Genomic DNA, 13,368 nt, shown 5'->3' with positions numbered 1-13,368 from the left:
TTCTATCGTCTAGAATATTTCACGAGTCGAAGAAGAAGCAGAGTTGCGGCGCGACGATGAGATGCCTTTGTGATAAATGAGCGAATCGAAAGTCGCACTCGAGTGCTCCTTTCGCATGACATACATGTTTCAGACTTATCTGCCGATTGCAGCTGTGACGGGAGTGATCTAGTTGGCGGAGTTAATTGAATTTTCTCCTTGAGATCGTCGCGAGCGAAGCCAGACAGTCGAGGGAAATGCTTCTCACAGGAGGCTCGTTGTTCGCGACAAAAGAGCGGCAAGAGTGTTGCTCCAGGGAATCGCGATATCACGCGTCGCTGGGACTCCACGACTTTCACGTTGCGGTATGTTTACTCAATATTTTATGAGATCTTTATAAAATGCGTTTGATGCTACCGACATTGAAATCGGAATGTTTTACTCTATTCGTGGGTCTTCAACATCGAGCGAGAAGGGAACGAAGCGATTATAATAGAAAGGGTATGTTATGGCTTACATAGAAGGATTTATTATTAGGGAGAAACTGATGTTTTGAATTATTCATTATAATACATGAAACAAATTCTAATTAAAAAAGTATCAGTTTCAATGTGTTCTCATATGATATATTTTTTAATAATTGTATATCTATATCTTTGAATATATCGCGTCCTTTTGCGAAAATCATTCAAGTATTACAATACACTTCCCACGTCCTTCTCGACGATTCACCATTCAATAGCAATCTGGTCACTAAGGACCAATCGGTTCCGTTTGCGTCGATTCCCTTCCTTGCCTTTGTGAATAAGCGAATTGACGCTCACGAACGAACCTGTGAAGCGTTTCCACCTGTTCAAAGGTTGCGATACACAAGCAAACCACAGGATCTCGATGAAAGAGAAGCTCTCCGTTACGCCGCGAGAGAAATCAACAAAAAGATTATCACCAGCACGAAAGAAGCTAGCTAGCTTCAGTCATTTCCGGAATGAAAGCAAAAACACGACTTTCGTTCATCTTCTGCCCGAGAGATCGCACTTATTCGATCTAAATTGTATCTAGAACATTACAAAGCGTAATATTTTTCAATCACCTAACAAATAACGACACGTGCTTTTTAAATATAGATGTTTTCACGTTCAATGATATTTTTGTAATTTCACTCCTACGTGAGAATCGATCGTTTTTCTTGGAAGAAATTAACGCGAGGTCTTTTCTCTCGGCGTATAATCGACGCCCATGCGTTCAAGAATTTCATGCGATTACGTAGGAAGCAGATCTCGTCTTTCTGTAGTTCTTTTTGTATTTCGTTAATACGAAAGCTGGCGCATAAATAAAATATCGCTTTCTACAAGACGGAGACAAAATTTCTGTGTCAAAGATAACTGGCTGTCACGGTCGATTCAACTCGCAAGTCGCGACATATCGCGTAGAAGTTTATCAAAGAACATTCTGTTACGTTTTTTTATTATATAATATTTATAAAAAGAGACCTTTATAAAAAAAGACTGTCTTAAAAAATTCTTCATTAATAAAAAACAGATTGTTAATATCCAAGATATTCATCCGATGGATCATTTGTATCAAAAGACTTACGATCCTGTTTGAAAAAATCTCGTAGCTAAAATCTAATAGCTTGCTATAGTTGCGATTTACAATCGGTCTATACTTTCGGAAAATGAAATGTCTAGACGTGTGTATTCGCGGCAGCGACTAGCAGCTAGACTGCATTTTTCCGGAATCTTGAAAGTCGTGCATGACGTCCATTAGTAAGTAGGACTTGTTGTCTAAAGACATTTGTAACTTACTCGCTTAGGAAGCTACTGGCGGCGTTCACGGAATTTCAATCGCCATTTAAAGTCGTCGCTTGTCATAGGGTTGATTGCTTCTCACTCGGTGATTCTCTAACAAATAAATCAAGAATATCATTCGACACCTTGTACCCACGTACTCAAACCTATACGAAATATAAAATGTATCCCTTCGTTTACATCGTCGAGTCGATATTTAAATTTCATCACGTATCTTGCTTCTTTCACGTAACTTACTTGTTAAATTGAAAAAGGGAGGGAATAATCGATATCGAAAAATTTCTTAGACTTTTATTTATTCGAGGGGGATTTTTAAGCAATTTTTAAACTCAGTTGGTCAATTTTTTTTGGTGGAAATACAATTGAGAAATAGAATGTTTCCTTTAAGTTTCCTATAAGCCATAGATACACAAAGTGTCGTAGTCTAATTATTATTAACGGAGACAACAGAAGAGTCAAATTCGCTCCTACATTAAGATCCTTTATAAATCCTTCGTAACGCATTGATCCATTCTTTTTCTAATATATGCAGCCCAAAACTGATGACGATGTAGCCGAGACGAAATTAAACCCCAGACATCCTTTTGGCTTACGAACAAACGCCCACGTGTTGCTAAAAAGTTGCAAGCTCTGGGAGAAACAGAGATTGATTGAGATAGAGAGAAAGAGAGAGAGAGAGAGAGGAGTAGCATCTGTGGACACACGACCGACGTACGATTCAGAGTTTCACGCCCCCGCCACCAACACGAAGAAAGAGAGTCGCGCGCATAGAACGTTCGACGGGTCTCGTGCACTCGCAGGAAGGTCGTTTTCTTTCCTCTGCGACTCGTAGGCTTACTACGCCGACTTTACACGACGGCTCACGCGTCCCCTTCAGTCGTAACGCAGCGCTCGTGGCGTGTGGAACGTCGTTAGCACTCGGTTGACGAGTGACTTCAACGCTGGACAAGGCGTATCGTTCCTCGCTCCGAAAACAATCGCGCGACAATCCTCTTCGTTTTTTTCCACTAAGTTCAAAAGTTCAAATCGTCGAAAGACTGAGAATACAAATAGTAGAATACAGTAGTAGTTCGTGCGAGTCGGCTTGTGTATCGTCGCGAAAATTACACGGAGTCAATTGAGAAGAGGCATCACTCGAGGATTCGTCCAGTGGCTTCGAATCTTTCGGGAGATCGATCTCCGCGAACCCGAAGACTTAACGGTGACTGTCCGAATGATGTGCTACTGATCCGTTGAACGATATTCGGAGAGTAATTTGTTAACGATAGTGTCCGTAACGGTGCAATTATCATTGGATTTCACACTCAATGCCACTTGTTCGCCAAGTGTAAACATGATTCCCGCGCATTGACGTATGCACCGGTTTGCGAGTGCAGCCTGCACTCTGCTGTGAATTGGTAAAAAAAAGTGAGTATACGTATGAATATTCATGGCCGTGTGTCGCGTGATAACGTTATCGATACCGTCGGTTCTTTTCTGTAGCACGTGACGCTTGAACTCCTCGCAACTCTGTAAGCGCGACGCGCCTCCAATTAAACGGGAATAATTCATACGGCCGATTTTATAACGCGTTAAATGCGCACGGGCTCGTACGTTGTATTGAGCTTCGATCGTTGTTAGAATGGCTGTTTATTATTAATGAGAAGGTTACAGTTAACGCTGTGAGAATGGTTACCAGTTTTTTCTTGCGCTTCCTTGTTATGGAAACATTTAACAATCGGGCCACGTATGTACCGGCTTCCTCTTGGATGCGCGTCGCACTTCACGCGAATGTTTAAGGTTCTCGAGCTTCTGGCACGCAGCTGCGTCGACTTCTTAGGCTGTTTACGCGATTTCCAAGGGCTCTGTCCGTCGTCGGTCATGCTGTTTTCGTTTCTGGAAATTACGTCGCTGTTACTTTTTTTACTTGCACTCATATGTGTATGTATTAGCTTTGCGATCACCATCGGCTTCTCGATAATTATCGAACGGCCTTCATCGCGGCTCGTTCCTTTTATAGCCTTGAGGAGGGAGGTTGAAGAAGCTACCAATCGCATGGACGTTTTATCCTAAATATATATCCTACATTACTCTATCTTGTTCGTTTTAAGTATACATCGCAGATAAGATGAAATTGGATCAACCTGTTTTCTGAATTCTTGTTAATCTTTCCTATCTGACCAGTAAACTAGTTTCCTCCGCGTTATTGGATTAATTAGCGCAATGAAAGGCACAATTAAATGATACGACAATAAGCATTACAATCTACAATGGAAAATTGCTTCTCGGAATATTATCCGAACGAAATTATTCAATTCTACACGTTGAAAGAAGATTCAAATACGTATTTGAGTCACCGCGTAATATCATATGGACGACGCTTGATATTATTGAGATGTACAATAATTGAACTGCATAATCCAGCTACTAAATTGACCGATCGACGTTTCTTTTGTTCACTGTAAATTTTTCGATTTTAACATCTATTCGCCCTCTTTCAATTCAGCGATCAGTTCTATTTTCTTAATTGGTTACGATTTCTGGTGTTTCTCAACTCTTGATTAACTTAGTTGATCAGCTTGATTTCTTTGCAATTCGATCGATGCATCTCGATTGATTCGTATTTTGAACAAAAGTGAAGGAAAGAATTGTCTATTGTTTTCAGGTGAGAGGCAAAGAGGGATGCTGAAGCACGTGTCAGTCTCGCCGTGGAGAGGGCGAGCGGACAGCGTGAGCCTGGCATCGAGCGGAGGTGCGAGTAGCTGCGGAAGCGGAAGTCCTAGCCCTGGTCACACACCACCGCCCTCGAGGGCATCCTCGTGCGCCTCGCTCGCACCCCTGACCGCCCTTTCCAGCTTTTCTCCAGCCGACGCAACGTCACAGCAGGTAAATCGCAGGAGATCACGTTCGAATCACGTTTCTTCTTTCATCGACCGCGATTGTTTAGATTGAAATGGGGAGGGAGGGGTTGATTGGGTTCGTTGTTCGTAACCAAAGAAGGGTTAAATCGAATAAAAGATCACTGGATGAAAGAAGTCACAGCATTCGGCAAAGAGAGAAAGATCGGGAGCCTCGCGGGAGGGTACAAAAAGCAATGACGTGGTTGCTTAATAAAGCAAACGAGGAGAACAAAACGTTGTCCGTGACGGGCGTTGAAACTCGTTTCGTGAAAACGAGAACAAAACGATTCCTTGCACTTATTAACAGCTGGACCACGTGTGTCCTTGTCCGCTCGAGTTAATAGGATTCATCGACGAGACGTGTGTTTAATCCACGATTATTTCTGACGTAGTCGCTCGCTCGACTACTATCCTGCCAAAAATAGCCGCGATTGCTTTCGATTGTGGAATGATTAAATTATCAATTAATACATCATGATATTAATCATAAATATTCGAAATTATTGCACCACATAAATTTGATATAATATATCTGGAATATATTCGCTGATTTTATTTAGATGAATTTGATAGAAGTCAGGTTCGAGTGGAGGCTGAATTTCTCACGATCCAAACTGTCCCCAAGTTCATCAAGCTGCAACTGTGCGCGGCTCGCTTTCGCATCCCTTTTTGCGCGAACAGAAACATGACTCTCCCGGAGTCCCTTGATCCCAGCAAGATGTTTAGGGTGGCCAGTTCTGTCCGACATCTGCGATGAAACGGCGAGAGAAACCACGTCAACTCAAATCGTTTGAATATTCAAGCAGAATCTCCAACACTTTGTTAGCAGCAGTATGTAGAAGCGTGGAATTTCGATGGTTTGCGAAGCAGGTTGAAGTCGATTACTCGTCTCGGTATTAGTCGCGTCGACTGGCTCGGTCAATAAAAATTAGGGTCACCGCATTTAAAACGCGAACTTTGCATTATTGCCGGCATCCCAGTTTCTGTAGCTCTAGATATTAAACGCGCGGTTGTTGAATACACAGGTACGTCGTGGCGTTTTCATTGTATTTGCGTTTGTCTGGCCCGTTTCACACGAGGCTGCGTCAAAGGTCGTTGCAAAACGGTTTGAATTCTTCCGTTAGTCTCTTTGAGAAAACGACTGTGCACAAGCATCCTGGTCACTACTCTGTGAATATTTTTATATAGCGATGTACAGTTCTTTCAGATCTTTGAAAATCTATGCTTGTCCATTTTTTTGTTTTTCTCTTTAACGTTCTGCGAGAATAAAATTTTAATTTTAAAACAAGAAAAAATATATCGCCTTTATGGTGTCGATGTTTCTTATGGTTTCGGTGTCTTTCGATGGACAGAGTTTGTCCTCGTCGTATGTCCCGCAGTTTTTGTTCATGGAACCAGGAATTCTCTGTGAGAACCCCGCATGCCAAGGCGTCGCACATTGCGGCCGCCTCGCAACGTGGAGTGAAAAACTATACCGAGCGCCTCCGTAACCCTGATGGATCCACTTAATCGCACTTGCTCTCTATCTACCGGCCTTCGTTTCTTAGTAGGTTGCCGGGAATTAACCGAAGAAATGCCTATGTTACGAACAATCGACTTGTCATGATAGGAAAAACTTCAGAGTGAGAAGTAGAAACTTTCTTCCTCCGCGAAGTAGTTCGTATCCATTTGTATGAGGTTTTCTTCATCACACGGAAAGAATAAAAAATATTTCATCCATGATCGAGTTTCTTCTGCGAGTACTTTTTCAACACTCTTAAAAATTGGCAGAATTGAATATTTTTATAGAATATTGCCGACAGAGAGAATACTTTCTTTCATAATTTACATAAAAAGTTTTCTAAAAAAAAAGAAAGAAAAAAATAGCAAGAAGTAAAAGTCAGTAAGATATGACACAAAGAGCAGTGGAATATTTTCGTGCCAAAAGCGAAAAATAAATAATAGATAGCTCTATTCTTGATACTGGATAACACTCCGAAATGTTGGTACCGATTACGCATAATCGCTCGTAATAACTTGTGGAAGTAGCAAACCATTTAGTCATTAAAACAGAAGTTGTACTTTGATGTGTATCTTCGATTGCGATATCTTCTCGCGTTTGTTAACACGAGAATAGGAATTTTTTACTTTTCATTTTTTGCGATCGTTTGTATTTTGGAGTAGCTTTTCTTCTATCTTTTGTTTGTCTCAATCAAGTTACAATGGTAAAACTCTATTCTACTTTCGATGCAGTGCGACCGCAGAAACAGTATCGCATTTGCGATAAGATAAAGAACTCGCGGAAGCATCGCGATCTTACAATTCCCTCGCTACCCGAGGAACATTGCGGAAACCGGTATAAAATAAAATGTATTCTGGCCGAGCCTTTTTTTTCTCTCTCTCCACGTTAACTAACTGTAGTAAGAGCCTGCAACGACAGCGTTGCGGCTTTCGATATACCGCACAACTTTACGCAACTGCGAGACGAAAAGTGAAAAATCGTCACTGGCGTGCAATGATCTTGACAATGTCAATGTCTCCTCGCGAACGGCCCGTACAAAATGCTATCATCGACACAGAAAATGTCAAAAATTTGCATTTACTCAGTTCAAAATTAACAATGGTATCTACTATCTTTGCAATCATTTCTTTATTAAAGTGCAATCTTAGTTTTCACAATTTTCACGTCGAACAAAGTGATCAAATAAATTTTAATTTGCAAAATGCATTTTTAGAGTTTCACTTGCCTCTCTGTCTAGACGCTTGCAAAATTTCACGTTAGCTGAATCGCGCAAGCATTCCAACGCGTACTTACACAGGATACAGAATACATTTTCTTCCCATAGTATCGGGTAATATCGGGACGAATTAAAAACCGCAAGATTCGCTTTAAAGAAACTCGATCCAGCAGAATCTGGATCATTCTTATGGCGACGGTCGATCGATCGATCGATCGTCGTGCCAACACAACACGTACGAAATCACGTTCCACGTACCTTCTCGTTCCGCCTCTAGGTCCCGGACCTGTCCGCGTTCTCGGACCTCGCAACATCCGGCGCGGCGGCCCGTGGTTCCGGCTTTCTTGTCTATGTGTGCCTTTTATCCGAACCGGTCTTAATAAAACGTACTCGCCGTCTGTTTCATCACAATGTTCGACTTTTATCCGCCGATCAGGGTCCGACCTTCACCACTTTTGTGGCTGCGACGGTTCACTCAGAGATCTCTGCGTTATTTCGCTACATTGTGAAACGTATCGTACGAGAAGCAGAAGGTTTCGTAACAAACTTTTTTGATTGAGGAAAGTCAGCGGAGATTCTTAACTCCTGTAACTGTAATTGTTACAGATGACTATAATCGTTCAAAGATAGTTGTAGTCGTTCCTTCGCCTCCTGCTATTAAAGTTTCATTACATGGGCCTTAAAATTTCTCCTTTCTTTAATTTTTACAAACTTACTTGCTGGAACATAGGGGTGAAGTTCTACACCGAACGATTACGAACAAAGTGAAATCTTTTTCACACTGTTCGGTACAAATTAATCTCACTTTCATCGTTAGATTAGAAGGCAGCCGTCTTAATGAATTTCTTGCCACTTCCCGATATTGTAACGGCATTGTCTCCGAAACAATATTAGAATGATCCTTGCGCAATTAGATTTCCAAGAGGCGTACAATGAGGAAAGAACAATTCTGTTAACGAACCAGGGGAATCTGTATGGATATCTTCTTATTTCCTGTACCGATTCCTTCATCGACGGAACATGAAACCTGGGGGCGTAATAAATTGCTGGTCGTATTAATTATTAAACGTCAGTGCACCCGCATGACATTACGACAAGGCGAAACAGAATTTTAAAAGGGAATCTTCTCGTACTTTTTGCTCGGGGAATCTCGTTCTCTTTTCCACAAAACCCGCAGAGACAGTCACAATACCTCGTAATCAGAACACAAACGATTCGAGGTTCCCTGACTGGTTCCAAGGATGCTTCTCTTGTAATAAAATGCACCGTATGATCGTCAGATTTGTGTCTACCATAGAGGCACGTTTTTTATGTATCCGCTCGAACGAGCAGAACGTGGCTTGAATTCACACGATTAAACTTCGAAACTGGAGTATAGTACGCCTCGGTATACTAAAAGAGGGGTTGTTCCTCGTTCCACGGTATCCGTTGATTTATTATCATGCTAACGACTTTATGGAACGCTGCCTGTTACGTAATAGTATTAAGCGGCGCTTTCCAGCGACTGGGGAATGCCATTACGTCACACGAAGAAAGTCATAATCGTTGCACCGATAGATCTTTATTATTTTGAAAAGAGATTTTTCTCCTTGATCGACCCTTCCAGGTGTGCTTCTGAAAAAATCCGAAAGATATTCAAAGGGTTATTTAAAGAACGCATGAGCTACGAGACCACTCTATTTCCCTGTCCCTTCGCTGATAATTATAGGTTATTACGCGTTTCTGTCCTCTCTCGAGAGGAACAACTCGCGAGAATGAACTCTTCTTTTCGAGCGCGTCGGAGACGCGAGATTTTTAAACGAGTTGTTGCTGGCTTAAGCAAACACACGCGAGGCCCCCAACAAAAACATCGCTGGCATCTGTGACGTGAAAAATATATCTCGAACATCTTCTTTTCTTTAACTATTTTACGACTGGATTAAAACTCGCTCTCTCGCAACTTTTTCCCTCTATTACACGTCCGTTCGATCGTTTTGCTTATTTTCACAGAGAGATTCGTTTAACGTCTATGTATAACACCCGAGATTCAGCAGTGCCGAATGATCGCGTTAGAAGAACGAATCCAGAGATAACTGGGACTAGAAAAAGAGTCGGGGCGATTAGAAGCCGGAATTCTTGTGTAATCGCGGCTCGTTCGTTTTTACAGACGGTTTTTCTTAAGATAAGCGGCCAGCTTATTCGCAGTTGGCCAGCAAGAATCAGCGAGACTTCCGTCATTCCTCCAATTAGTACCGAGAATGGGTGATTCGGCTTCCGTTCTGATAACGCGTCACTGGCTATCGATCGTCCGAATATAAATAAGACCGTTTTTTCTTTCCGCTTTATCTGCGCTTTCAGACTGACGGTGCTACCCTTTTCTCCCCCGTTATCTGTGCCGTTCACCCGCTTTTTCCTCGAACCGCTCGCGTATCGGTTAGAAAGAAAAGAAATCTCGAGATTGGCGCCAGAAGAATTAACACGACTTGGACTTTAAGAAACTTCGTGCTCCGTTTCTAACTTGAACGGACATTGCCAGGACTTGTAATAAGTTTGTAATGATAAATAAAAGTTCGTGGTCTGGTAATTGTGGTAGCATTGAGAGACATTCTCGCGAGGACCATCGTGGGCGAACGTTCGGCATTCAGATCGCGGAAGCAATCGTTTATCAGCGTAAACCGATCCGGTGGTTACATCGTTCTCGACGATTAATCGCCGCCATGCTCTTCAGCTCCGCTTTCAATGCCAGAGTGCGAATTCGGAATTGAAACCGCGGCCCTTATTACCACCGTGCGTAGTCACGTCCGCGATTTAACGTTTCAGCCGATCGTCCAGCCGGAATTCGTTGCTTAACGTGCCACGACAATCGTCGATTACGCAACGTCGTGTGACGCACGTACACCTTTCAAGTACGTGCGATTATTTTCACGGAACGAATCCTTCGTACATCGTGCACAGCTAAGATCAACGTCTGTAGCAATTGACTGGATTATCTAAAATTCTCAATAAATTAAACTTCAGTCCAAACTCGTGGAATCGTGTTTCAGAGACGCAGTAGCATTTCGTCGCTAGTTTGCCCGCTACGCGACATCGATCGTTGCCGCGAACAAGAAACTTTGATTACGAGTACAAAGACGTGCCGTACGTCTGATCGTGGCTCGTGGCCCATTCATGAGCATCGTTGCCACGAATTCTTTAGGCATGAATGTTGTCTGGGATTGGTCACAAGCTAGCGGTGAAAGCACTCGCAGCTGGCTACTCACACACGTGGCCGCGAAATTACTCTAGCACCGAGTAGTACTGACCACGGTGTTGCTCGTGACGCATTCGTGGCAATTAAAATGCTATTTTTCATATTTATTGCGTCGTATCGGATCTAATCATTGTACCAGTGGTATTTAGTGAACGAGAAATTAATTTCTTCAGTTTTGCAGAGAGTCGAACAGGAGATAGAAATTGTAACAGGTATTTTCTAATTTAAAGTGTTCTGATTAGACGTATCGCCGTATCATGTTTCACTTTCTTCGAAAAAATAAATCACTCTCCGTGAGATTTCTTGCGAAACGCCTACGGAATGCATAACGTATCACCCGGATAAGTGTTACTATAAGCATATCGTCAGATTCGTTCGCGATTACGCACTGTTCATACGGTGAGCACGTGTTAAGTAGTTGATTGTTGCCTCGTCGTACGTACGATCGTTGCAAAGGCGCCAAAAGGTCTTGTGTCGCCGGGAATTCGCGGTATTACACAGGAGACAATCGCGTCGACGTGTAGGTCGTGTGCTGCATTCTACGAATTCATTTGTACGACGTCCTTGGTTCTTCCAACCTGGTGACAGGAGCGAGTTCGTTTAAGAAACTTTGCAACATATGAAATTTCTGATTCTCCGTGGTTCATGCTTTATCGAAATACAAGCGATTCCTGCATCTCAAATCTCAAATTAAAGTCGTCCACTTCACGTTCAAAGAATTAATCTAAAGAATCTTAAAAATATTGAAAGGCAAAGTTTAGAAAGTTTCCAAAACAAACTCGAATATTTCGTACGTTGCAATTCAACATCATACTATGTATACTTTCCAATGTCCTTCTTGACGTTATTTCTGCGAATATTACACAAGCACCTCGAGCCTAGTGTCATTCGGAATTTCCCATTTTTTATAATTCCCATGAGCTGCTTTCGAATTTTCTTACGCAACGCGTCCTGCGCACAAATTGAATCCTCCGTTCGTACGTTGATGAAAAACCCTTTCTTTCATCCGTCATCGCTCGACATCTGGCCGAATCGAACGAAACAATTGCGGTTCTGCACCTCCAGTGCAGATGGCCGCGCTTCGTGTTTCTACAAACGTCGAACAATCACGATTGCGACACTTAACGTTCTTTATGGGGCTGGAATAATGATACCCTTGGTGGCTGGCACAATGCTGGAAGTGAAGGAAGGAGGTGGGGCCACGTACCCCCCCGTGTGGTAAAATTTTTACACGTGCATCAGTGTGAAAAATATATTTGCGTGTTGGTCTTTAAAAATTCTCTTTCTGCGTGGTGTCGATGACTTGTGAGAGTTTACTTAGATCTAGTTGAGCAGGGATGCTCAAACCGTGTCTCGGAGTCTCGATTCTAACTTTAGATTATAAAAACGACAACGGTGTTGCTTCTTCTTCCCCCGTGGAAAGGGGTACAGAAAGGTTCGATCGAGACTGGAGAGATTGATGAAAGCGGTCATTCATGGCTACTGTACTCCATCGACGTGCAATTTGGCACTGACAATGGCTGGCTTTCAGCGGGGTTCACAAAGTGGGGCTCGTCACAAATTTTCCATACGATATATCAAACGAGACGAATTTCACGCGAAACAACCGCTATAGCTGGATTCGCAATCATTTCTACGAATTCGTAGCAAGCGATAGTCGTGCGTCTAGAATACACTGTAAAACGAGTTGTTAAGATCTAAAGCCAGGGACAAGGAGAGATAAAAAATTTCGATGCGCCGAGTTTCGTGTTACTCGCTCTCAACCGCAGGAATTAATCATCTCGTCTTCCCTTACCACGTGTATACAATTCTTTTCGTCGCCACTACCTGATGCTCTTGTTAGCTTCCTCTCTGTACGTATGTTCGGGCTCGCTGAAAGCCCCGTGTACACAAGAGAGCAACCGCAATGACTCCTCGAATCAATAGGTAATTCGATGGTGATACGTGCACGCAATTTCAGCGAGCATCCCCACTCTCTCTCTCTCTCTCTTTCTCTTTCTCCATATTCATGCATATTTACTCCAGCGATAATCGTATTTATCAACGAGTCTTCTATTTACGTAGATTTTTCCATCTTGTCATTCAAGTTCCCCCTCGACAGACGTTTCTATTAATTGCGGATTCACATTGCGGTTTCTCTGGCCCGATCTCGGATCGGTCAATAAATTTTCATCAATTATCACAGAGGTCAGAGCGCAGAACAACGAGCGGAGTGGTGGACGATGCTCGTTGTAGTGTAACCACCGGCACAGATCTTCCTTCATCATTGGGAAATAGTAATGGAACGAAACTGGAGAGATCGCGAGCCGAGCCCGAGACCATCTGGCACACAGTGCTCCCATTCACTCTTTCTTTCGTGGATCTCCTCCCTCGTTCTCCTCCCTGTTGTCGTAGCTCGTTCCTCTCTATCCCGCTCCTTATCCCGTTTTACCGCCTTTGTGCTCTGTTCACAGAGAGGTTTTATATCTTCGCACGATATCAACCGCCTCGTGAACGTTTGCCTGATAATCGTGTGTTTGCCTTATGGCGCGCCGCACATTACTGAATTGTTGCCGCGAGAACAAAGTCCCTGGCTCGATTTCGTGAAACCTCTCTCTGAAACTTGCACTTTGACGAAGATAAGATTTCACCGGTCTTTTCGGTGTTTTTTCTTTTTTTTTTTTTTTTTTACAAAATCTGTGAAATTTAAATTCGCTAAATGCAACTGTAATGACTAGACAGTTTAAGAGTCCACTGACGTTTAACAACTGACCAAA

General features: G+C 42.7%; 1 protein-coding gene across 6 annotated transcripts in view; it reads left to right on the top strand.

The window, feature by feature from the left end:
• Positions 1-217: 217 nt before the first annotated feature.
• The window catches only part of LOC122531150, a 33,727-nt gene continuing 20,576 nt past the window's right edge, over positions 218-13,368 (top strand). For 2 of the 6 annotated variants that reach the window (XR_006307207.1, XM_043658814.1), the window contains exons 1-2: positions 351-480; positions 4,432-4,652. Coding sequence is in view for 5 of the 6 variants with exons in the window: in XM_043658814.1 (XP_043514749.1) it covers positions 381-480; positions 4,432-4,652 (321 nt within the window). In the remaining variant the exon portion in view is untranslated. The other 4 variants (XM_043658815.1, XM_043658816.1, XM_043658818.1 and 1 more) reach the window with 4 other exon arrangements.

Source organism: Frieseomelitta varia, unplaced genomic scaffold (assembly GCF_011392965.1).
Source record: "Frieseomelitta varia isolate USP_RPSP 00005682 unplaced genomic scaffold, Fvar_1.2 scaffold_379, whole genome shotgun sequence".
Lineage (NCBI taxonomy): Eukaryota > Metazoa > Arthropoda > Insecta > Hymenoptera > Apidae > Frieseomelitta > Frieseomelitta varia.
The sequence above is the reverse complement of the archived record's forward strand: the minus strand, read 5'-3'. Positions and strand labels throughout refer to the sequence as shown.